The sequence below is a fragment of the Oryctolagus cuniculus genome, chromosome 21, assembly GCF_964237555.1.
Source record: "Oryctolagus cuniculus chromosome 21, mOryCun1.1, whole genome shotgun sequence".
Classification (NCBI taxonomy): domain Eukaryota; kingdom Metazoa; phylum Chordata; class Mammalia; order Lagomorpha; family Leporidae; genus Oryctolagus; species Oryctolagus cuniculus.
In genome coordinates, this window is record NC_091452.1 from 26,899,654 (window position 1) to 26,926,183 (window position 26,530).

Genomic DNA, 26,530 nt, shown 5'->3' on the forward strand with positions numbered 1-26,530 from the left:
CCCTAAAATAATGCAGAGCCACAGGAAGAAAGCCTCCAAAGGCAAAATGGAATAAAAAACACCCAATCCAACCGAAAACAGAAAAGAAAAGAAAAAAAAAAGGCCGGGAGGAGGAGTAAACAAAATGGTACAAATAAGAGACCAATGACAGCATGGCAGATTTTAATTAAACCTGTCTACTCATTAAATATATGGCATAATATAACACCCCAAGAATTAAAAGGCAGAATTTGCTACACAGGCTAAAAATCAAGACCCAATTATGTATAGAAGATTTCAACTTAGGATTTTGACTTTATAGTAGCATAAAAGCAAGATGCCGTCAGTAGAATATGTATTTCACAACTTGATCTTTCCTTGGGCTAGCAACAAAGGTTACGACTCTCTCATGATGCCGGGCAGCTCCCAGCCAGCTACGCACCCAACAGGGCGCCCATCACTCACTCTACAGGGTGCTGCTGGGCTGGGCTGGCTCTTGTGTTGAACATACTGTCGACTTATGACAGACTTACTCAGACGTAACGACATCTAAGCCAGGAACAGATTACTGCCTACAAGAAACTCTCTTTAGATAAGGACAAAAAGGTGAACATTTCAAAATGGAAAAAGATATGCCATGTTGTCTTACCCCCACTGTCTGCCGCTATGACAAAATACCACAGACTGGTAACTTAGAAACGACGCAAGTTTATGTGGCTCACAGATCTCGAGACTGGAAGTCTTGCTGTCTCATGCAGAGGGCGTCATGTGGCAAAGAGCACATGAGAAGGAGGGGGGGCTGAACCCCCACACACACCTACAGTGAAGCTACTCCCAAGTCAACCATCTTAATCCATTCACACTGACGGTATCTTCATGATCAATCACCTCTTCAAGGTCCCACCTCTCAACACTGTCGCGCCAGGGATTAAGTTTCAGACATACAGGTTTAAGGGACACATTCAGACACAGCACGTTAATGCTGATCCAAAGGCAGCGGGAGTGGCTACATCACCACCACACAAAGTAGACTTCACAGGAAATACCACTGCACGAAACAAAGGGGGTCACTTAATAATGATGGAGGAGCTGCTCCCCTTCCCATCCAGCTCTCTGCTATGGCCTGGGAAAGCAATAGAAGACGGCCCAAGTCCTTGGGTCCCTGAACCCACATGGGAGACCCGGAAGAAGCTCCTGGCTCTTGGCTTCAGATCGGCCCAACTCTGGCCGTCATGATCATTTGGGGAATGAACCAGCAGATAGAAGACCTCTCTCTCTGCCTCTGCCTCTCTCTAACTCTTTCAAATAAATGAATTTTAAAAAAAAGTTTTAAAAAAATTAAAAGAGGGGGGCCAGCGCTGTGGCACAGCGGTTTAATGCCCTGGCCTGAGGCACCAACATCCCATATGGGCGCCGGTTCTAGTCCCGGCTGCTTCACTTCCAATCCATCTCTCTGCTGTGGCCTGGGAAAACAGCAGAAGATGGCCCAAGTCCTTGGGCCCCTGCACCCACATGGGAGACCCGAAGAAGCTCCTGGCTCCTGGCTTTGGATCAGCGCAGCTCCAGCCATTGCAGCCAATTGGGGAGTGATCCATTGATGGAAGACCGACCTCCCTCCCTCCCTCCCTCCCTCTCTCTCTCTCTTCTCTCACTTCTCTCTTCTCTCTCCGTGTAACTCTGATCTTCAAATAAATAAATCTTTTAAAAAAATTAAAAGGGGTGGGGAGAGAGATATCAATCTTCCATTGGCTGGTTCACTCCCCAAATACCCACAATGGCAGGCTCTGGGCCAGGCCAAAGCCAGAAGCCAAAAGCTTCATCCAGGTCTCCCATGTGAGTGGCAGGGGCCCAAGGACTTGGGCCATCTTCCACTGCTTTCCCTGGCACATTAGCAGAGAGCTGGATTGGAAGTGGAGACACCTCCCAGGATGCATACATGCCCTTTCAGAGTGCCTGGGTTCAAGTCCCAGCTCTGCTCCAATCCCAGCTTCCTGCTGATGTGCACCCTGGGAAGCCGCAGACGACGGCTCAGGTAGTTGAATTAGTTGAATCCCTGCCACCCCTGTGGAAGACCCAAAGGGAATCCTGGGCTCCTGTATTTGGCATGGCCCAGTCCTGGCTGTTGCGGTCATTTGTGGGGTGAACCAGTGAATGGAAGAGCTTTTGTGTTAGTCTGTCTCTCTCTCCCTTTCCTCTTCTGTCTCTCTGACCTTTAAATAAATAAAATTTTTAAAAATACAGTTTTGAATTTCCCAAAGTATAAGTTCCTTCCAGCTACTGTTTGAACTTCCACACCAAAACTCTATTTTAATCCCTTTTATGAAATTCAGAAGTGGGGTCAGGAGGCGCCTTTAGAGGTGACCACAGATGTTCCATCATGAATGAATGAATCCACTCACACAATTTATGGGTGCATGGGTTACCTGGAGACTGGGGTCTGCTATAAAAGTCAGACTGGCTGGGTCTCTCCCCACCATTGCCTGTCTCAGGCCATGTGTCTGGACTGCCAGCAAGAAGGCCATCCCCACATGTGGCCCTCTGACCTCGGGCCACAACCATAACCCTAAAATAAATCTCTTTCAAACTTACCCACTCTGGGGCACTGTGTTATCAGCAACTGAAAACAGACTATGACTGTTCCCTAAGTAACAAATTAGCAACAGGACATTTTTAACACTGTCCGTTCTGTTTTAAAAAAAAAAGGGGGGGTGGGGGGAGAAAGCAAGGTCTGATGTTGTTTGGTCAAAGCAAATTCACAGGTCATATCCTATGAGCCCTTCAAATCTGCTTGAGCAGATAACACAGTAGATGTGGCTCCTTCAAATTCTTTCAGGAAACAGCTGAGTGAGAAACAACAGCAACACTGCAGGTTTCCTGTCTCCCCAAAAGCGAACTTCCAGAGCGAGGCCTTCTCCAGCTGACAGCACCTGTCCTGAGCCCCGCACTGCCCTGCCTGTAAGTACAGAACACAGCCCCCAGGTTATATCATCCCACGCGCCAGCAGTGAGGCTGCCTGAGGACACAGTTGGGTCCCGCATTCCTGAGGCGCAGCACAGGACCCTGAGTGTCTACACTCGGGACTCAAACGTGCCCAAAGAACACCCCTGTGAGCTCTGATCCCTGCACACCCAGGAAAGGCTCCAAACAGCCTCACTCCTCTGAGCACTGCCCTGTGAGCGCCACAGCTCACGTTCGAGGGTCTGCCCCTCGCTGGGCCAAAGACTCTGTACGGTGATGGGAGCTGAACTAGAGGAGGTAAGGACAGGGGAGCCTGGCTGGGCCGGCGCGCTCTGAAGGAAGAAAGAAACTACAGCAGAGGCTGAGACCTGGAGGAGAAGTAACACCCTCAGCACCCCAAAGCCCCAAGTGGGGCCCAAGTGGGGCTGTGCTTCCTCCACTGTGGTCAGAGAAATGGGTCTCTCTCTGGATTCCTCTGACAGCTTTTTTTAAAAAGATTTATTTATTTGAAAGGCAGAGTTACAGAGAGGGGGAGGGAGGGAGGGAGGGAGGGAGGTGTCTTCTGTCCGCTGATTCAGTCCCCAAGTGGCTGAAACAGCCAGAGCTGAGCCGATCTGAAGCCAGGAGCCAGGAGCTTCCCCCGGGTCTTCCACGTGGGTTCAGGGGCCCAAGGACGTGGGCCATTTCCCACTGCTTTCCCAGGCCATAGCAGAGAGCTGGATCGGAAGTGGAGTATCCAGGACTCGAACCAGAGCCCACATGGTATGCCGGCACTGCAGGCGGCGGCTTTACCCACTGTGCCACAGCGCCAGCCCTGACAGCTCTTCTTTGCAGCCTGACAGATCCGGCTAAAACTGCTCGCAGATGAGCTTCCTACTGTTTTCTTTCTCCTCCCTTGAAAGATTTTTTTAAAATAGTTATCAAGACAGAAGTTTGTCTTGCTACACCTGAACATACCTGGCCTTCCCACTGCTGGGCCTGGGTGCATGACACCCCCTCTCCCCAGGTTTCAAGATACACTCTCTTCCAGGAACCTTGACCCAAGCTCCCCACACTGGCTCTGGCTTCCAGAACTGAGCCTGATATCTCCGCCTAGCAATTGTTTGATAAGCAGCTCTCTTCTGCTCCTTCCTTTCTCCAAATTCATTTGTGCACCTGTCCGCCACCTGAGAGCAGGGGTCAGCCACTCTTCTCAGAGGGCCAGACAGTAGGTTACTCGGCCCCACAATCGCTCTCACCCCTCCTCATGCTGCTGGGGTGGAGCACAAGCAGCCACAAGTCACAGATCAATACAGGGCACAGCCAGGTTCCAATGAAGTGACATGAAAAGTAAAATAAAATAAAGAAATAAAGAAACCTCGCCAAACCATGTTCTGAACAGCAAGCCTAGGACCAAATCTTGCATTGCTCCAACACCCACATCCCACAGCAACTCCTAGCACAGGGAGGCATGCACGGACATCTGACAAATGGCACTGCACAAGCTTGCTGTATTCTGCAAGGGCCCACAGTGCCCCAACAGGGAAGGTGTGTTCCCTCCCTGCTCTCCCTGTGTCGGGCACGGGCAGTTTTAGAATCGACTGAGCGTGCAGTCACAGGTTCAGACATGTGAGGCATGCCTTCAAAATACACTTACTTACCATTCTCTTTCTCTCTTGCTCTTTCAAGCAGATGAAGATAACATTTGAAAAGCATGGATGAGCAGGCAAGGTGGCACAGTGAGTTAAGGCTCAGCTTGCAACAGCCCATAAACAAGTGCTGGTTCAAGGCCCAGCTGCTCCACTTCCAATCCTGCTCTCTGCTAATATACCTGTAGACAGCAGATGATGGCTCAAGTGCTTGGGCCCCTGCCACCCAGGGAGGGAGACCTGGATGAAATTCCTAGCTCCTGGCTTCGGTGTGGACCAGTCTCAGCTGTTGTGGACACATTTGGGGAATGTAGCAGAAGAAGGGAGGAGTGTGTGTGTGTGTGTGTGTGCATGTTGCTCTGCTTTTCAAGTGGAAAAACAATTCTTTTTAAGATTTTAGTTATTGGGGCTGGCACTGTGGTACACTGGATTAAAGCCCTAGCCTGAAGTGCCGGCATTCCATATGGGCACCAGTTCGAGTCCTGGCTGCTCCACTTCCAATCCAGCTCTCTGCTATGGCCTGGGAAAGCAGTAGAATATGGCCCAAGTCCTGGGCCCCTGCACCCATACGGGAGACCTGGAAGAAGCTCCTGGCTCCTGGCTTCAGATCGGTGCAGCTCCAGCCATTGCAGCCAATTGGGGAGTGAACCAGTGGATGTAAGACCTCTCCTTCTCTCTGTGTAACTCTGCCTTTCAAATAAATAAAATAAATCTTTAAAAAAATTTGTTGATTTATTTGAGAGGCAGAGTTATAGACAGAGAGAGGGAGAGACAGAGAGAAAGGTCTTACATCTCCTGGTTCACTCTCCAAATGGCCACAATGGTCAGAGCTGGGCCAATCCAAAGCCAGAAACTTCTTCATGGGTGCAGCAGCCCAAGCACTTGGACCATCATCCACTGCTTTCCCAGGCTACAAGCAGAAAGCTGGATCGGAAGAGGGGCAGCTGGGACACGAACCGGTGCCCACATAGGATGCCAGCACCACAGGTGGAGATTTAGCCTACTACATCACAGCACCGGCCCCGTAAACATAAATTTTTAAAAATACTTAACAAGTACCTGCGTCGTGCCAGGCAATCGTTCAGGTGACTGAGTTACAGCAGACAAAGCAGGCGAACTCGAGGCCCTGACAGCTTGCACAGCACTCAGCACACCAGACAATGACTTCAGCTGGGCATCCATATCCCCTTTGCCTTCTCGGTCTCCTCCACAGTCCTTTTTTTTTTTTTTTTTTTTTTTTTTTTGACAGGCAGAGTGGACAGTGAGAGAGAGGAGACAGACAGAGGGAAAGGTCTTCCTTTTTCTGTTGGTTCACCCCCCCCCCCGCCGCCAGTGGTCGCTGCGGCCGGCGCACCGCGCCGATCCAATGGCAGGAGCCAGGTGCTTCTCCTGGTCTCCCATGGGGTGCAGGGCCCAAGCACTTGGGCCATCCTCCACTGCACTCCCTGGCCACAGCAGAGAGCTGACCTGGAAGAGGGGCAACCGGGACAGAATCCGGCACCCCGACGGGGAATAGAACCCGCAGTGCCGGCGCCACAGGCGGAAGATTAGCCTAGTGAGCCGCAACGCCGGCCCCCAGTCCTCTTAAAGAGCAGTCAGCTCAAGTTCTGCCATGTACGAAGTGTCGGGACAAGTCACTTCTTTCCACTGCCGGCTTTGCTCAGGCCCTGTCCCAGGTTACCCTGTGATTACTGTTCTTTGCTGTTCTTGGAGAGGGGGCCAGCTCTGCATAGCTGCAGAAACTTCAAGAAATAACCAGGGCCAGCACTGTGGCAAATTGAGTTAAGACACCACCTGGGATGCCAGCACCCCACATGAGTGTCGGTTCAACTCCCAGCTACTCCACTTCCAACACAGCTCCCTGCTTATGAAAAGCAACAGAAGATGGCTGAAGTGCTAGGGCCCCTGCCACCCACATGGGAGACCCAGAAGAAGCTCCTGGCTCCCAGCTTCGGCCTGGTCCTGTTAGACAACCCAAATGCTTGGGCCCCTGCACTCACATGGGAGGCCTGGAAGAAGTTCCTGGCTCCTGGCTCCTGGCTCCTGGCTCCAGGCTGGCCCAGCCCTAGCCATCGTGGCCACTTGGGGAGTGACCCAGATGGAAGAACTCTCTCTCTCCCTCTCCCTCCCTCCGTTTCTCCCTCTCTCCCTCTGTCTCTCCCTCTCTCCTTATAACTCCGCCTTTCAAACAAATCTTAAACAATAAAAAGTGAGTGTGATCAGACACAAAAAGGAAATTCTGACCCATGCTAAGCACTAGTGGACCTGGACAGCACTCTGCTAAACAAAAATAAACAGACACGAAAGGAGCAAATACTGTACAATTTCACTACACGAGGTTCCAAAAGAAGTCCAACTCCTAGAGACAGAAAGTACAATGGTAGAGGACAGGGGTGAGAGGTGCAGACTGAGGGGGAGGGAACGAGGAGTCAGGGTCTAATGAATACAGAGCTCCTGTTTGGCAAGAAAAGAAAGTTCTGGAAACAGGTTCATTCCGCATGAACTCAAGGCCACTGAGATGCAAGCTTAAAACAGTTCAGCTGGTAAACTGCACATTATATATAGTACCGTAATAAAAGACAATCCTGAGGGGACTGGTGCTGTGGGATAGCGAGTGAAGCTGCAGCCTGCAATGCCGGCATCCCACATGGGTGTTGGTTCAAGTCCCGGCTGCTCCACTTCCCATCCAGCTCTCTACTATGGCCTGGGAAAGCAGTAGAAGATGGTCCAAGTCCTTGGGCCCCTGCACCTACGTGGGAGACCCGGAAGCTCCTGGCTCCTGGCTTCAGATTGGTGCAGCTCCAGCCGTTGCAGCCAATTGGGGAGTTAAATAGCAGATGGAAGACCTCTCTTCTCTTCTCTTCTCTTCTCTTCTCTTCTCTTCTCTTCTCTTCTCTTCTCTTCTCTTCTCTCTCTCTCTGCCTCTCTGTGTAACTCTTTCAAATAAATAAATTTTAAAAAAGGAAAAAGAAAATCCTGAGAGAGAGAATCCCAAGCATACATCCCTTTAGCTATCAGAGCAATGTTGTCATCACACATCAAGCAATCTCCGGAAAAGCCATGGTATGCTTATTGGAGAATGAGACAGAAAAGTACATGACTTCTTGAGATTATTCTTGTTTTTTTTTTTTTTTGGCTTTTGTTTTTTAAAGATTTATTTATTTATTTGAAAGTCAGAGTTACACAGAGAGGAGAGGCAGAGAGATGGCTCACTCCCCAATTGGCTGCAACAGCCAGAGCTGCACCATTCCGAAGCCAGGAGCCAGGAGCCTCCTCCAGGTCTCCCACGCGGGTGCTGGGGCCCAAGGACTTGGGCCACCTTCTACTGCTTACTCAGGCCATAACAGAGAGCTGGATGGGAAGTGGAGCAGCTGGGTCTGGAACCAGCACCCATATGAGATGCCGGCACTTCAGGCCAGGGCATTAACCTGCTGCGCCACAGTGCTGGCCCCTTGAGGTTATTTTGAAAAGAGTAATTTTCCTCCTGGAGCCCCTAAAAGGGTCAGATGCTCCGACACACACCCCTCAGAGACCCCTGGGCACACTGGGAAAGCGACTGCGGGACGTGATGCCACATTGGGAGAACCCAAGCCCTGCAGAGAGGCAGGAGTCCCTGCAGTACACATTCTTCCTCTAGATTCAATTACGTCTCTGTCAGCAGGCCGTGGCCTCATTGGAAACTATGTAAACAGAGCTGTCCCCAGTCGCTGTGTGAAGTTTAGCAGGCTGTCAAAATTGTTGGCATCTGTTTTCCCCAGCACCTGCCCACAGCCAGCCAGAGGAAGAGCAGCGGTGGCGGCACACGTGTCCATCACTAACGAAATAACAGAATCTCCAACAAAGAAACGCAGGAGGAACACCCAGCCCCTCCTCCCACTTGCCCCAACACACTGGGACCTCAGTCCCGCCGCAGCAGTGAGGATTCCCAAGCGAGGCCTGGGGCAGACACCCCCTACACACACACACCCCACACGCACTGGAAAAGGGCGGAGAGTGTCCCTCCCCCGAGGGACTGGTGGAGAGCAGGTGGCAGGAAGGGATGCAGCTGGGACAAAGGAGAGTGTCCTCTCAGAACACCTACAGGCAGACCTGGGAAAGCAGAGCCAGCAAGTGGGGGAAAAAACATCGCCAGCAGTCAAAGCCATGCACAGGAGACCACCAGAACAAACTGTGCCTGCATTACAAGCTGCCCCCTTGTCTGCAGAGCGCGCCACATGCCACGCGCCTATTCTCAAGTGCCACAGGCCACCTCGCCTTCCCCCGTCCTCACCCCCAGGCTCGTGGGGCCCTGGCTCAGCAGCCCCTGCAGCCCCTCTGGCCACTGCCACCCGCTCCCACCAGAAGGTCTGCCTACCTACAACCTCCCTAGGCCTAAAGCTTCCTTAGAATGAGGATGGGAGAGCAGGTCGGAAAGAGGCCCCAGATCTGGATCTGGCTGTCATGAGACAGACGGCAAGTGTCACCGCTACCCCCGACCGCATGACACCTACTGGGCCTTGGGCTCCATGCCTTCATCTGTAATGCACGGAAGTGGCTGCCCTGCTGACTTCCACGGCAACCCTGAGGCCCACAGGAGAAAACCACCCAAACAGCGCTCACTTGCTGCAGCTGCACATACGCAACTGTGATTCCAAACGCTCTGAGAAGGGCCCACACAGACAAAGGGTGGACGGGAGGCAGGAAGCTGGCAGGCAGCCTTGCTCAACAATTTGGTCGTCTCTGGGTCTCTACAGCAAAGCCCGGTTAAGGCTGCTGCTACCTGCAGGGCCCAGCATCCTCTGCTCTGCACCACCTGACCTTAGAGACCTGCTGGCCCTCGTATCTTCTCCTGGGAAGGTGCAGAATTCACAAGGGAATGAGATGTGCAGGGCTCATGGAAAACAAGACTGGGGGGGGGGGGGCTGGCATTGTGCCATAGTGCGCTAAGACTCCACCTGTGGCACAAGCATCTCATATGGGCACCGGTATGAGTCCCGACTGCTCCTCTTCTGATCCAGCTCTCTGCTAATGGCCTGGGAAAGCAGTGGAAGATAGCCTAAGGGCTTGGGCCCCTGCAACCACGTGGGAAACCTAGAAGAAGCTCCTGGCTCTGGCTTCAGATCAGTCCAACTCCGGCCACTGCAGCCATCTGGGGAATGAACCAGCAGGTGGAAGACCTTTCTCTCTGTCTTTTCCTCTGTCTATAACTCTACTTTTCAAATAAATAAATAAATATTTAAAAAGAAGAGGACTGAATCCAGGCAAAGCCTCCATGGGGGCAGCTATGTAACACCCAGAGGGCCAAGAGGCACAGTGCCTGCCCATGAGTTTTGGAAACCAAGACGGGAGCACCTAAATATTTCAAACGTGCAACCACTGCGGCGGCGGTTTTGAAACAGCCTGCAACTTGTTTGGCAAGACTCCCTGAGCAGCAGTGACAGCCTGGTTCCTGTGACCACCGAACCAAGCTCTGAGTGACGGGCCCACCCTCAGTCCCTCCTCCGCACACACCTGTCACCAGAGGCATGGCAGACACAGACAGGTGGCCAGCTCTGCTGCCACACTGGACAGGCAGGGCTGAGGCTGCCAAGCCTGGCAGAGTGCCAGCCACCCTCTCCTGCAGGCCAAGGACTCACGAGGCTGACACTGCAGAACAGAGTGACAAAGCCCAAACTTCAGCACTGATTTCTCATAAATAACGGGCATCGTCTCCATGAAGGAGATGAAGTGATCCACAGCTGCCCTGTGGCTTCTCCTTAGGCAGATGTTGGGAGAAGAAGGCCCAGTGTGAAAGGTACCCGAGAAGAAGGCGAGGCCCAGGGGAAAAGCGAGAGGGGATGAATGAAAGCAGAGAAGAGAGGAAGGTTTGTTAAGCACATGGATGAAAGGAATGGGGCTTTCAAGGTAAGAGCAGCAGCTGCTGGAGGGAGCCCACTGCAGGGGGTGGAGGGCAGGATGGGGTAAGAGCTCCCTCGCACCTCACGTCAAATCTCCCAGCACTTCCACACCACACACCACACACACACACACACACACACACACACACACAGAACAGGGTAGTCAGTTACCTCAGCGGGAACAAGGGTCAGTAGGGTCACATGTCACTGCAGGGGGTAGAGGGCAGGATGGGGTAAGAGCTCCCTCGTCAAATCTCCCAGCACTTCCACACCACACACACACACACACACACACACACACACAGTACAGGGTAGTCAGTTACCTCAGCGGGAACAAGGGTCAGTAGGGTCACATGTCACTGCAGGGGCTGGAGGGCAGGATGGGGTAAGAGCTCCCTCGCACCTCACGTCAAATCTCCCAGCACTTCCACACCACACACCACACACACACACACACACACAGGGTAGTCAGTTACCTCAGCGGGAACAAGGGTCAGTAGGGTCACATGTCACTGCAGGGGGTAGAGGGCAGGATGGGGTAAGAGCTCCCTCGTCAAATCTCCCAGCACTTCCACACCACACACACACACACACACACACACACACACACACAGTACAGGGTAGTCAGTTACCTCAGCGGGAACAAGGGTCAGTAGGGTCACATGTCACTGCAGGGGCTGGAGGGCAGGATGGGGTAAGAGCTCCCTCGCACCTCACGTCAAATCTCCCAGCACTTCCACACCACACACCACACACACACACACACACACAGGGTAGTCAGTTACCTCAGCGGGAACAAGGGTCAGTAGGGTCACATGTCACTGCAGGGGGTGGAGGGCAGGATGGGGTAAGAGCTCCCTCGCACCTGACGTCAAATCTCCCAGCACTTCCACACCACACACACACACACACACACACACAGTACAGGGTAGTCAGTTACCTCAGCGGGAACAAGGGTCAGTAGGGTCCCATGTCACGTGCTGGCACACGCACTGGATGTCCTCAAGACAAGCTAGACCTCGTCCTTCAGGGAACCCCGCCTTGGACCTGAGGGGCCACGCGCCAGGCTGACAAGAGCAGAGAACACAGGCCCCTGCCCTCAGAAAGCTCAGAATCTGTCAGGCAGGCAGGCAGATCCCCAGCACCTGCATGGGCGACCCAGAGGAAGCTCCAGGCTCCTGCTTCAGATCAGCCGAGCTCCGGCCACTGCAGCCATCTGGGAAGCGAACCAGCGGATGGAAGACTTTCTCTCCCCCCCCCCCCACTTCTGTAACTCTGCTTTTCAAATAAATACTTTAAAAAAAAAAAAATTAGAAACCTTTTTGATTGAAAGTCCAGTAAAGATGATGTCAATCAACGGAACAGAACACAGATGCCAGAAATAACCCACGTGGATATGGTCAATGGATTCTGACAAAGATGCAAAGATAATGCAATGGAGATAGTCCCACTGTTGATCTCTCAACAAACAGGGCAGGAACAAGCAGACCACCTATTACCAGAAAATATGCCTCCATCAGCAGGGAGCCAGTCAAAACCACCTCAGGCCCATCAGGATGGCCAGTGTCAAAACAGGAAAATTCCCAGTGTTGGCAAGGACGTGGAGAAACCGAGACCCCTGTACTCTGTGAGACTGCAAAATGGTGCTGTCACTATGGAGAGCAGTACGGTGGCTCCGGAGAAAAGTAAAAACAAAATCACCACACGATCCACCTATCCCCCTCTGGGTATCTCTCCAGAAGAACTGACAGCAGGGTTGGAAGAGGTATTTGTACACTGATGTATTTGTACATTATTGCTAAGTATTTTTCACAACAGCCAGGAGGTGGAAGCAACCCAGGCGGCCATGGATGTGGGAATAAAGATGACACGCTCTGTACACAGAGTGGAATATCTTTAAAAAAGAAAAGCAGCTCTGACGGATGTTCCAGTCTGTGTGAACCCTAAAGACACCATGCTCAGTGAGATAAGCCAATCACAAAAATACTGGGGCCAGCGCTGTGGTACAGTAGGTAAAGCCACCACCTGCAGTGCCAGCATTCCATAGGGACTGGTTCTAGTACCAGCTGCTCCCCTTCCTATCCAGCTCCCTGCTAACACGCCTGGGAAAGCAGTAGAAAACGGCCCAGGTCCCTGGGCTCCTACACCCACAAGGGAGACCCAGAGGAGGCTCCAGGCTCCTGGCTTCAGATTGGCCCAGCTTCAGCCATTGTGGCCATTTGGGGAGTGAACCAGCAGAAGGAAGACCCCTCCCTCTCTCTGCCCCCTACCCCCGCCTCTGCCTCTCTGTAACTCTCTGCCTTTCAAATAAATAAATAAATCTTAAAAAAGGAAGGAAGGAAGGAAGGAAGGAGGGAGGGAGGGAGGGAGGGAGGGAGGGAGGGAGGGAGGGAGGGAGAAACAAACATCTGAAACACAGAGGGGCTTCACAGTCCCAAAGGCCACCTTAGAACTGAACACAGTGAGCCTTGCAGGAAAACAGGACTGGAAATCTGAAGCTGCCAAGGAGACTGACCCACAGGCCCAGCCACAGGCAGGCAGGCCCGGCCCCAGTGCTCCTCCCTGGGGCTAGCTGAGTGGGCGCCGGGATCACCCCAGGGAGCCGCACACTCAGGAAAGCACACGTGTTATCGTCATGGGCTCCACCAGGAATGTCCAAGCGTTCACACACGTATACAGCCTGGAAGTCACATTCCATATGTGCTGACTTTAAACCTGGATACTCAACACACAAGAGCCACACCTAAGAAAAGCAGCCTTGCAATTGCACTTCAGGTCACTACCTAAGCCACTGTGCACAGAGCGCTTATTAGCAGAGCCTGCAATCCTCAGACAGGCGAGGGTGGGGTGCAGGTGAGGGGGACAAGGACATGGCAGACAAGAGCCAAGGCCAAGACCGCGGGAGCAGGCCGGGCAGGGATGCACGCAGCTCCAGCGGGCAGGGGAGCCTGGGGAACTCAGGGCTGCAGTACTGGCGGCTGAGGCTATGGGAAGAAAACAAGAAAAGCAGGGTGGGGAGGTTCAAGCTGAGAAGGCAGGAAGAGCGAGAGGAGGGGCCGAGGGTAAAGGAGCCGAGGATGAGAAGGAGGACCTGGTGCAGCTGGGCGCGCCAGCACGTACAGGCCAGGCTTCGTGGCCCTGAGGGAGCCGCTGGCCCGCCCCGTGCTGCCTCTTCATCTGTAAAACAGGCCAGTGGAGGCGCCACTTTGGACAAGCACCACATCACGCTGCGATGGCCCTGGAGAAATAGGCAGTCCCCATTCCGCGGGAATTTTAGAACTTTTCTCTGAGGATGTTCTCATCATTTCTAGGGTTACCTTCTGCGATGGTCCATGTAAAGTGCCAACTTGCCTGGATAAAGCATTATTCGAGGTATGTCTCTAAGGGTGCTTCGAAATGAGACTAATGGGAGTCTGAGTGGCCTAGGCAGCAAGATGTGCCCTTACTGGAGTGGGACCAACAGTCTACCAGGGAGCTAGAGAGAATAAATCTCTCTCTCTCTGGAGGCTGGGACATGCTCCTTTTGCTCAACACACCTACTTTGCATGGCAGAACTCCAGGCTGGCTGGCCTTTGGACTCCAGGACCTACGCCAGAGCTGAGTCACACTACTGGCATCCCAGGGTCTCCGGCCTGCAAGGGACCTGTTGAACAACTTCTCAGCTGCTGTAACTGCATGAGCCGATCCTGGCAGATCGTCCTGCATACGTCTACATACGTACCCGAATCAGCACTCCTATAACACCCAGACTAAAACTTTCCATGTTTCTGTAAGCTACTATTTTACATTTAGTTGTAGGAAATGGGTTTTCTTTTAAAATACCCCTTTTTGAGCTCTTACTTGCACAAATGCACCTTAAGAGGTGATACACCCACACGGTTCAAAATCCACAGGCTCCATACAAAAGCAGGCGGCACTAATAATTACCCAGGCTTCTGGAAACCTCTGCATTCCTTTGATCACAATCTGTCTGGTGAGCTCACACAGGAAGGCCACCAACCGACCTGAATGTGGTCACCCTGGTCCAAAGAGTTGCACAAGCCATCAGAGTCCATACACACTGCTGGTGGAGCAGAAATCATGAACCCTACAACGCCTTGGCCCAGTGGAGAGGGGCCCCAAGTCAGGCGGGGACTGTGGCACCAGGTGGCAGCTCTCCACTGGGCTCCTCAGCACAGCCGTCTTTCCTCTTCTGTTGGAATCAGGCCCCCAGAAGACAGAGCACCAGCCTGTGCCCCAGGACAGGAAACACACATGTGACAGACAGCGGAGCTGAGAGCTCAGTAAACAAACCAACAAGCACACAGAAATGGCAGAACCCAAATTCAAAGGACCCTTGGCCAGCTAAGCCCTCCATTTCTTTGTATCTCCAGGAAGAAACTAAAACCCACTAAAAGTGACTTGCCGAAAATTCATGAAAAAAAAAACACATCTCACAGCTGTGGGAAATAAAAAAAAAACAAGTCATTTCCTAAAATATTCAACTGGGACCGGCCTGGCGGCACAGGTTAAGCTGCTGATTGCTGCTTCTCACATCGTGTCCTCTACTGGAACACCAGCTTGAGTCCAGACTGCTTCACTTCTGCTCCCTGTTAATGTGCCTGGGAAGGTAGCAAATGATGGCCCAAGCATTTGGGCCCTTGCTCTCTATGTGGGAGTCCCAGATGGAGTTCCTAGCTCTCGGCTTTGGCCTGGCCCAAACCTGGCTGCTGCATTCATTTGGGAGTAAAATAGCATACAGAAGATCTATCTCTCCCTCTCTGTCATTCTTTCAAATAAATAATAAAAAAATTTTTTTTTTTTTACAGGCAGAGTGGACAGTGAGAGAGAGAGAGACAGAGAGAAAGGTCTTCCTTTGCTGTTGGTTCACCCTCCAATGGCTGCCGCGGCCAGCACACTGCGCTGATCCGAAGCCAGGAGCCAGGTGCTTATCCTGGTCTCCCATGGGGTGCAGGGCCCAGGCACTTGGGCCATCCTCCACTGCACTCCCGGGCCATAGCAGAGAGCTGGCCTGGAAGAGGGGCAACCGGGACAGAATCCGGCGCCCTGACCGGGACTAGAATCTGGTGTGCTGGCACCGCTAGGCGGAGGATTAGCCTATTGAGCCACGGCGCCGGCCTAAATAAATAATTTTTTAAAAAAATATTCAATTACTGGGACAGGCGTTGTGGCATAGTAGGTTAAATCACCACTCAGGACACAGGCACAAAGATTGGGATGCACACACTGCATACTGACACATGCACGTGCGTGCGCACACACACACACACACACACATACCTATCTTCTAGCTGGACAGAAAGGATCTAGTTGCAGCCACATCTTAGCAACAACTAATACACACCTACCACCACGACCACCATGACCTTAGTTTTTTTGTTTTTGTTTTTGTTTTTTTTTAAGATTTATTTATTTGGAAGTCAGAGTTGCAGAGAGAGAGGTCTTCCATCCGTTGGTTCACTCCCCAGTTGGCCTCGACGGCTGGAGTTGTGCCGATCTGGAGTCAGGAGCTTCTTCTGGGTCTCCCACATGGGTGCAGGGGTTCAATGACTTGGGCCATCTTGCACTGCTTTCCCATCACAGCAGAGAGCTGGATGGGAAGTGGAGCAGTCAGGACTCAAACCGACACCCATATGGAATGCTGGCGCTGCAGGTGGCGGCTTTACCCACTACACCACAGTGCCAGCCCCAACCTTAGTTTCTAAATGCCATCTCCTTTGGGGCCAACGTTGTAGCACGGGAGGTTAAGCCACTATCTGCAGTGCCGGAATTCCATACGGGCACCAGTCAGAGTCCCGACTGCTCCACTTCCAATCGAGCCCCCTGCTAATGTGCCTCGGAACAGTGGAAGATGGCCTAAGTTCCTGGGTCCCTGCCACCCACATGGGAGACCCAGATGAAGCTCCTGGCTTCAGTCTCGCTCAGCCCTGGCTGTTGTGGCCATTTGGGGAATGAACCAATAGATGGAACATTCTTTGTCTCTCTGTGTCTCTCCTTGTATCTCACTAACTTTTTAAAATACATAAATAAACCTTTTTTAAAAAATGACAAATACATACATACATACTATCCCCTTGAAAAGGAACCAGCCCTCCACGCAAACAAAACTAAGCCATTCCAGCCTGGGGCAGAAAAGGCACCAGATGAGCCCTGCAATAAGGAAGAGAAGTGGATGGGAGCAGGTGGGGAGGCAACAGAAGCCAGACTGAGGGGACTTCTGCTTGCCTGATCAATTTAATAGAAGCATCAAAGTCGACAGTGACAGGAACTGGTTATGACACACTGAGTAAAATTCAGCAGCCTGGAGTCCCTAATGATTCTAAGAAACAAAAACAAGGAAGAGACAGCTCCATTTTGTAGAATACCAATACAAACACAAAGTGTGAAACAATTACATGAGCACAGGTGGGAGCCTGGATTGGGTAAACTGCGTTGTCAGTGGGACAACTGGTAAACAAGGATCTGGCTGACAACATTATATCCAGGTAAACTTCCTAAATTTGGTAACTGTACTCCACTTACAGGAGAAGGAACACTTAGTCTTGGGAAGTAGAAACTGAAGGAGTCAGAATCGTTTTGCAACTTACTTTCAAACAGTTCTGCAAAAATGTGTGTACTTGCACATGCGCAGGTGCACACACACAGAGTTCTTGCCCCTCAAGGAGTGCCCCTGCCAGCCTCACACCATCCTCTCCACAGTACTGAACTCCCAAGGAAGAAGCCCCAGAAAATGAGAATCCCAAGGCAGGGGGCAGTGTGGTCTCCTGGGGGGTTCACTTGGTCCAGCACACCCACAGAGGTCCCACCATCAACCGTGCCCTGTCCAACAGGTAGCAGCAAACAGCTGGAGAGAGGCTGATGACAAGCTGACCAAACTTAGTCTGCCAGAGATCAGAGGGAAGGCAGCCTAGAGGGAGGGGCCTGAAGAGGCAGGTGCAGGGACTTCAGATGATGGCCAGGCAGGAGGAGGAGGGAAGGGCAAGACCCAGCGCAGGCAGCCCTCACTCCCAGTCACCTCCTGCCCAGAGCAGGGCTGGCTTCAGTCTCAGGCAGGGGCAGTACAGTCTCCCAGCCCAAGCATCAGGCTAGCCCAGCAGAGGGGAGGCCCCTCCACCCCAGGCCTAGCAGCTGGTGAATTTCAGCAAAGATCCAGGTTGGTGAGCAGCCCAGCTCACATCTGTGGAAGCTGCCCACCCTCCTCCCCAGGGTGAGGCCCAAGCCAGCTGGCTGCACAGCCAGATCCCCCTCCCATCAGCCACAAGAGACCCTCACCCTCCTCACTGCGCCCACCAGGGGCAGCTGCAAGGCCGCTGGCTACAGAAGCTGCTGCTCTTGGCATCCAAACATAAATAGCCATTTGTGCATTTGTTCAACACTGGATTTCTGAGTGCCCGCTCTGTGCCTCACTAGGCCCAGGGGACTCGGTATGAACGTGGACAAATGTGTCCGAATGAACAATCCTAGCCCTGTAGAAAGTGTGGCGGCTGCCCTGGGAGCTCCTGGCAAACCACAAACGCTCGCTCTGACACGGCCGGGACAGCTAAGCCTCCTCTCCCATTCACCAGGTGGCAGACGGGACGCACAGCCACCATGCGCCGCTGCCTCCCCAGAGGGAGCCTCCTCTCTGCACACAGCTCCTTCACGTTCACATGCACTCTCGCGCGTGGACAACACGAACAGCCTTCACGAAGCATCGGCTTGATGGCAGACGCTTTGCAGAATTCCCTCTTACCCACTTCAGTCCTCACAACGCCTCCAGGAAGTGGGGTCGAGGCAGAGAGAAGTCACAGACTAAGTCACGGGGCCAACCTCACTGCAGGCAGTGTGGCTCTGGGTCCATTCTCTCTTTTAAATGCTCATTTATTTGAAAGGCACACAGAGATCTTCCATCCACTAGTTCGCTCCCCAAATGCCAGCAACAGCCAGGGCTGAGCCAGGCTGAAGCCAGGAGCTTGGAATTCAAGTCTCCCTCTGGGTAGCAGGGACCCAAGTACTTCAGCCAGCACCTGCTGCCTCCCAGGGGGCACAGTAACAGGAAGCTGGAACAGAGAGCGCTAAGCCAGGACTGAAACCCAGGCAGGGCAGCACGCGTGGAGGGCATCCCCAGCAGTGTCCTACCGGCCGTCCCAGATGCCCACCCTCAGAGTCCAGGTTCTTAAACCGCTGCACTCACCTGCTTGCCACAGACCTGAACAAGCAGCCTTGATCTAACCGCAGCCACCCCTCTAACAGGCTGCCCACTGAGGCAAAACAGGGCTCAGGCTTTCAGGTCAACGTCTAGAAGCTGCAGGTCATCTCAGTCCACGGCCTACTGCTCTCCCGCCTCAGGCCCCAGGCCATTCACCCGCATACCCAAGCCCCACCACGTACACCCACCCTCACAGGACACACAGCCCAGCGAGGAACAGCAGCATGAGACGTGGCTCGCTTTCACTGAAATCCAAGACAACTGGTAAGTCACGCCCCAAATAAACATGCAGCTACCACACAAGAATCACACCCCAAGCCCGTACGTAACTATCGGCCCAAAATTGGGCTCTGAGCATCACAGGCCTGCACTGGAATCCCAAAAGGGACAGTCACAAACTCCTCGGCACTCAAACGTAAGAGCGGGCTGAATGCAGAGAACGATACAGCAGCACATCAAAGACCAGACACACGTCCCTTAGTCAAGAAAACACAAACTGCTTCTCAATGTCAAAGATCAAGAAAGGCAAAGGCCCAGGTCCCGCGAGGTAAGGTTAACTACGATATCATAACACAGCAAGATCCTAGGAGGACACATACAGCACGTCACGTCCCACCACTGCTGAGAGGGCACACACGGCCACATCCCCCACCACTGCTGAGAGGACACACACACGGCCACATCCCCCACCACTGCTGAGAGGACACACACACGGCCACATCCCCCACCACTGCTGAGAGGACACACACACGGCCACACCTCCCACCACTGCTGAGAGGACACACACACGGCCACACCTCCCACCACCGCTGAGAGGACACACACACGGCCACACCTCCCACCACCGCTGAGAGGACACACACACGGCCACATCCCCCACCACCGCTGAGAGGACACACACACGGCCACATCCCCCACCACCGCTGAGAGGACACACACACGGCCACATCCCCCACCACCGCTGAGAGGACACACACACGGCCACATCCCCCACCACCGCTGAGAGGACACACACACGGCCACATCCCCCACCACCGCTGAGAGGACACACACACGGCCACATCCCCCACCACCGCTGAGAGGACACACACACGGCCACATCCCCCACCACCGCTGAGAGGACACACACACGGCCACATCCCCCACCACCGCTGAGAGGACACGCACACGGCCACATCCCCCACCACCGCTGAGAGGACACACACACGGCCACATCCCCACCACTGCTGAGAGGACACACACACGGCCACACCTCCCACCACCGCTGAGAGGACACACACGGCCACACCTCCCACCACCGCTGAGAGGACACACACACGGCCACACCTCCCACCACCGCTGAGAGGACACACACGGCCACACCTCCCACCACCGCTGAGAGGACACACACACGGCCACATCCCCCACCACTGCTGAGAGGACACACACACGGCCACATCCCCCCACCACTGCTGAGAGGACACACACACGGCCACACCCCCACCACTGCTGAGAGGACACACACACGGCCACATCCCCCACCACCCCTGAGAGGACACACACGGCCACACCTCCCACCACCGCTGAGAGGACACACATACGGCCACATCCCCCACCACCGCTGAGAGGACACACATACGGCCACATCCCCCACCACCGCTGAGAGGACACACACACGGCCACATCCCCCACCACCGCTGAGAGGACACACACACGGCCACATCCCCCACCACCCCTGAGAGGACACACACACGGCCACACCTCCCACCACCGCTGAGAGGACACACACACGGCCACACCTCCCACCACCGCTGAGAGGACACACACACGGCCACATCCCCCACCACTGCTGAGAGGACACACACGGCCACATCCCCCACCACTGCTGAGAGGACACACACACGGCCACATCCCCCACCACCGCTGAGAGGACACACACACGGCCACATCCCCCACCACTGCTGAGAGGACACACACACGGCCACACCTCCCACCACCGCTGAGAGGACACACACACGGCCACATCCCCCACCACCGCTGAGAGGACACACACACGGCCACACCTCCCACCACCGCTGAGAGGACACACACGGCCACATCCCCCACCACCGCTGAGAGGGCACACACGGCCACATCCCCCACCACCGCTGAGAGGACACACACACGGCCACACCCCCACCACCGCTGAGAGGACACACACACGGCCACACCTCCCACCACTGCTGAGAGGACACACACACGGCCACATCCCCCACCACTGCTGAGAGGACACACACACGGCCACACCCCCACCACTGCTGAGAGGGCACACACGGCCACATCCCCCACCACCGCTGAGAGGACACACACACGGCCACATCCCCCCACCACCGCTGAGAGGACACACACACGGCCACATCCCCCACCACCGCTGAGAGGACACACACACGGCCACACCTCCCACCACCGCTGAGAGGACACACACACGGCCACACCTCCCACCACCGCTGAGAGGACACACACACGGCCACATCCCCCACCACCGCTGAGAGGACACACACACGGCCACACCCCCCACCACTGCTGAGAGGGTACACACACGGCCACACCTCCCACCACCGCTGAGAGGACACACACACGGCCACATCCCCCACCACCGCTGAGAGGACACACACACGGCCACATCCCCCACCACTGCTGAGAGGGTACACACACGGCCACATCCCCCACCACCGCTGAGAGGACACACACACACGGCCACATCCCCCCACCACCGCTGAGAGGACACACACACGGCCACATCCCCCACCACCGCTGAGAGGACACACACACGGCCACATCCCCCACCACCCCTGAGAGGGTACACACACGGCCACATCCCCCACCACCGCTGAGAGGACACACACACGGCCACATCCCCTGTCACCACTAAGAGGACATAATCATTTGGTGCTGTGGGAAGTACCCAGGGAAGGCAGGGGTAGGGGAAGTGCCAGTGACCTAGATCAGGGAAGCAGACTGGGAAGGGACAGGAAACGCACAGCCTCATGACAGCACACACGTCCAAGCGCCACACAGGCTTCCTTCGTAAGATAGAACCACCAACTATGATAATAATTCTGACAAGGAGAGACGGCACCTTGCCTCCAGCTGGGCCCGCCCAAGCTTCAACCACAGGGCTGCCCATGCCCTCCGGACCTTCCCACAGCGACGCCATGCTTGGCACGCAGCGGCTATTACACAGGACAAAGGGGCGGGGTTGAACAGCCACCTCGTGCTGTCTGTGAGGGCCCATGTTTGCAGGGGTAAAGCGCCATACTGTACACTCTCTCCTCACCAATGATTCAGAGCAAACGCTGCATGTGAGCACACAGTGATACGCATATGCACACACACACGCACACACGCACAGGTAGGGTGCGGCAAGGCAAACAGGGTAAAACCCTAACCACAGGTTAAGTCTGAGCAAAGGCTGCACAAGTGTTCTTTGTGCCAACTTTACCCTTGCAACTTTGCTCTAAGTTGCAAAAGACTTACCAAGGAAAGGTTCCTTTCTGCCACCCCTGAGCTGCTCCCCAAGGAAATGAAAAAACGGAACTCTGGACTCCAGAGGCAAGGTGCTAGGACCCCTTCCAGCTCCCCGAGGATTTATCTATCAGCTCAGCACAGCCAGCAGGCTGCCACCTCCTGGTCCCTAACGGTGAAAGGGAGAAGGCCCTCGGCTGCAGCCAGCTGCCTGGCCTTAAGCACTGCTCTGTGGCTCCCCCAGCCTGTGTGGCCTTCGTGGAGTCATGTGCCCCTCCCAGCTAGCTCTGGGGGAAATGTGGGCAAGATGTGCTACTGCACCAGGAGGCCCAGCTGAGCACGGCCAGCAAAGGCAAGAAGTGACCCAGAGACCTTGGACGGTGGTGACGTTTCCTCTGCCACACACAGCGGGGTCGCCCTGGACACAGCTGAAACCTTTCCAAGCAGAAAATCCTCACTGTAGAACCAGCAATTGACGCTGCACTCCCTGCACAGGTAGCGAGAGGGTCAATGAGACAATGTGCCCATCATTCCAGCCGAGGGTGGATGACAGCAGGCACAGCACCCGACACGTAAAGTAGCCTCCATCCAGCAATATCAAACTAAATGTGCGTGCAAAAGAACCTCTGAGGGAAGCCGCCCCACATTCAGAAAGGCCTCGCCCCGAGTGCAGCCCACGGTCGCCGGGCCCCATCAGACAGGAGTCAGAGGACCCCCCCACAGGTTCACATCCAAGCATCCTGCTTGTAAGACAGGATGCAGAAAGAGAGAATGCAGACTGAGACCAGAGATGCCCTGGCCCACAGGGAGCCCTGCCTGCACTGCCAGGGGCGCCCCACCCCCCGCACCCCTGCTGGCTCCAGGGGTTTGCAACTGAAGACACCAACAGCCCTGAGGTGGGAAGCCATGGAATTAAGATCACTTTGCTCACTCCATCAGAGCCACCCCCACCCCACATCCCACTCAGACCTCACAGGTCTCCCATGACACCCTGGCCCTGCATCACGGGTACCAGTGATGGCAACCTCCGGTGCCTGCCTCTGCTCTGGGGTGCCCAGCACACAGACTGTGACGACTCACTCACACCTGGCCTCTGCTTCAGGCTCTCCCAGAGAGGTCTGTCCCCTTCACGTGAACCTCAACTAGCGCACCGGGCAGGCAGCAAGCACTCACAGAGAAGCACTCGGAACTGCTCTCGGCAGCTGTGAACCCACTGACAAGGCAAAAGGAGCTGAGGACGCCAGTCGCTGCAACCATCCGCGCGTCAGACGCCAGACCTGGAACCAGAGGTGCTGAGGACGGCACGCCATGGCTGCTGACCCACCTGAGCCCAGGAACCAGCACAGGACAGCAGCGTCCACACTCGGCTGTGGGCACAGGCACGTTCAGGTGGCCAGTTTCCTGAATTCTCTTCCTTACAAGGCGCATCGGCTGCCCAGGGAGCAGCCGGGGGGGGTGGGGGGGGGCGAGCAGCTCTATGCGGGAGCCCAGAAAAGCTCACCAAGTCTTTCCAAACTGAGCATGGGCCCAGGGCCCTAGCCACCAGGCAGGCCCTGGGGAGGACCTGGGTGTTCCATGCACGTAACAAAGGCCTGGGGCCAAGAGGTGCAGAGTCGGTGGGAGCTTGGAAAGGGCCTGGCAGGGGTCCACACACCACACACTCCCATCCCCAGGCTCAACAGGGCTCCAGGATGGCCCTAGGCACCTGTGTCTATGTGGAACCCTTCCTCCACTTAAAAAAAAAAAAAAATATATATATATATATATATATATAAGGATCATACTTCCTCCCTGTATTGGTGTAAAGATGGCTATACTGACGTGCACATATGTATTATAAAACAGCTTCTCTGACCCAAAAGTTCCCTCTTTTTTTGTTCTTCTGGTTTTCTATGCAATAGAAGCCGGCGCACCCTTAAAAAGTACAAGCAGGCTTGCCTGGGACTCCAGAGCCTGCAGGACCACTCAGACCTGGAGCCGGAGAACCGGGTTTTCTTGGTGTGGTGCAGGGGCACCCGAAACGGGTAGGAAAAGGGCCGTGATTCTGATTCCCCACCAACACCAGGGCTTACAAACACGCAGGCTCTATGTCCCAAATAATCGCCCGTCACACCCTCGGGGAGCACCCCCGGCGCGCGATGCCCGGCAGGCTGAGTGGAGGGCTCCTCCAGCGCGCTGGGCCGCGCTGTCCCGCGCCGAGGGGGCTGGCCCCAGGCCACGGCCCGCCGGGTGCCCGCGAAAACCCGCGTCCTCGGCGAGCGGCTCAGCCCCGACTGCGGGGCCCGGGACCTCACGCCGCTCTCCCCGGGTGCGGACGCTCCCCTCGGAGGTCGCCGCGGGTGGAAGGAGGTCCGGGGTCGCCCCCAGCCCTGGTCACCGCCCCCGCCCCGGCCCCGCCCCCTGCCGCGCCCCCGCACCCCCCCTCGCCGCACACCTGGCCGCAGCGGCTCAGTGACGGTGAGCACGAGTAGGAAGAGCAGCAGGAAGGCGCCGCTGTCTGCCTTGGGCACCATTTATCCTCCGTTCATCGTCCCCGGGGCGGCCGCGTGACCCCGCGGGGAGGCCGGACCGGGCCGGGCTGGGGGCCGGGGGGCCGGGGGCCGGGTCGGGGCCGGGCGTGGAGAAGCGATGGGCAGAGGGTTCCGGCGGGGGCAGGGCGATTGCGGCCTCGCGCGCACTCTCGGCCGCAGCCTCGGGCTCCGACTCCGGCGCCGCGCAAGATGGCGGCCGTCCTGCTCGGCCCCGCACCGCCCCGCCTTCCCGCCCGCGACGCCGGCGCGGGCCAATGAGCGCCGAGCCGGGAGGCGGGGCTCGTGCGCTCCCGGCTACGTATGGACCATCCGCGGGGCGGGGGCGGAGCCTCCGCGGCAAGGCCCGAAAGGGGCGAGGCCTGGAGTCGGGACGACAGAGGGCGGGCACTGAGAGGGGAGGTGGGCGGGAATACAAGGACTGAGGCGCGCATTGGCTAAGCAGAGAGGTGGGACCTGGGGCGGAGCCTGACTGGCAGGGCCTCCAGAGGACCTAGGATCCCTGGGCGCCGGGGCGGGGCAAGGGCCGCGGGAACCCCAATGTCAGACGCGGGAAGGGAGTGGGCTTGGGGGCGGGGTGCAGTGGGAGAGGGGAGGGGGCAAAGCGAGACCCCCCCAGGACTTGAAGAGTCTTCCCACCTGCAGTCCCAGGTCTGGTCAGCGGCGCAAAGGTGCGCCCTAAAGTGATCCTTGATGGCCGAACCGCTGTGGAAGGAGAAAGGGGGAAAACTAGGTCTTGGAGGCTCGGAGGCGGTTTGGGAAGCCGTGGAAGGAGCAGGCAGGTGTGGCTCCAGGGACGCACGCAACTGCAGGTGTTTCAACGGATGAGGGAGCGACCTAGGGGAGGGCAGCACGGGGAGCCGGCCAGCTCTTGCTGCAGGCCGAGGGGAAGCCGCATGGGCAGCGTGGAACAAAACGTGCTGGGGCCGCCGAGGCTCTGGGAACAAGGCTCCAGGTGCTGCCTGCGGGCGCACCTGTCTTCTGACCAGCCAGCGAGTGGAGACAGCAGATGGTTTGTCCGCAGCAGGAAGGGAAAGCAAGCTGTTCAGGGGAAGCTGTCCAAGCCTGGCGAGACGATGAAGATGGGGTGCAGAGAGGGAAGAGCCAGCCCCGCCCACTTACTGCTGAGTGTCCTGAGGGTACCGGGAGTCCAGCCTGTGACTCTTGCAGGCACGCGGTGCAGGGCCACTCACTCCCTCTGGGCCAGCCCTTCCGGCTCCTACTTCCCTTAAGGGTGTGGCCCGGAGCAGGTGCAGGACATGGGCCAGGAGAAACAATGACCCCTTTCCCCAGGAGCAGCTGCCAGTGCTCAGAGCAGGATTCCCACCCCGTCACCACCACCCTCCCAGACCCACTCTGGGAGTCCAGACAGCCAAGGGAGGGGCTGGGTGGGATCCCGGGAGAGGACTCACAGCCAAGAGCATTCCTGGCGATCATCTGTCCACACAGCCACTGGAAGAGAGGCAGGCCAGCAAAGGTTGGGTGAGGAAAGAGGACTGCACAGTGGGTCCAATGCTGTGGTGTAGCGGGTAAAGGCGTCACCTGCAGTGCCGGCATCCCACGTGGATGCCCGGTTCGAGTCCTGGCTGCTCCACTTCCGATCCAGCTCCCTGCTATGGCCAGGGAAAGCAGTAGAAGATGGCCCAAGTGCTGGAGCTCCTGCACCTGCGTGGGAGACCTGGAAGAAGCTCCTGGCTCCTGGCTTTGGATCAGCCCAGCTTCAGCGGTTGGGGAGTGAACCAGCAGATGAAAGCTCTCTCGTTCGCTCGCTCTGCCTCTCTGTAACTCTGCCTTTCAAATAAATAATCTTTAAAACACAGAGAGAGAGAGAGAAAGAGAGAGGTTCCAGCAGAACCATGTAGCAGATGGGCAGAGTCCTGGCTTCCAAAA

At 55.5% G+C, this 26,530-nt stretch overlaps 1 protein-coding gene across 4 annotated transcripts in view; it reads right to left on the reverse strand.

Moving 5' to 3' along the window:
• The window catches only part of DGCR2 (DiGeorge syndrome critical region gene 2), an 83,519-nt gene extending 58,595 nt beyond the window's left edge, over window positions 1-24,924 (reverse strand). Inside the window, exon 1 of one of the 4 annotated variants that reach the window (XM_051837253.2) lies at window positions 24,547-24,924. In XM_051837253.2, the coding sequence (XP_051693213.1) occupies window positions 24,547-24,625 (79 nt within the window). In that variant the 5' untranslated portion in view covers window positions 24,626-24,924. The remainder of the gene's footprint in view (window positions 1-24,546) is intronic. The other 3 variants (XM_051837255.2, XM_051837251.2, XM_051837252.2) reach the window with 3 other exon arrangements.
• Between the last annotated feature and the right edge of the window lie 1,606 nt (window positions 24,925-26,530).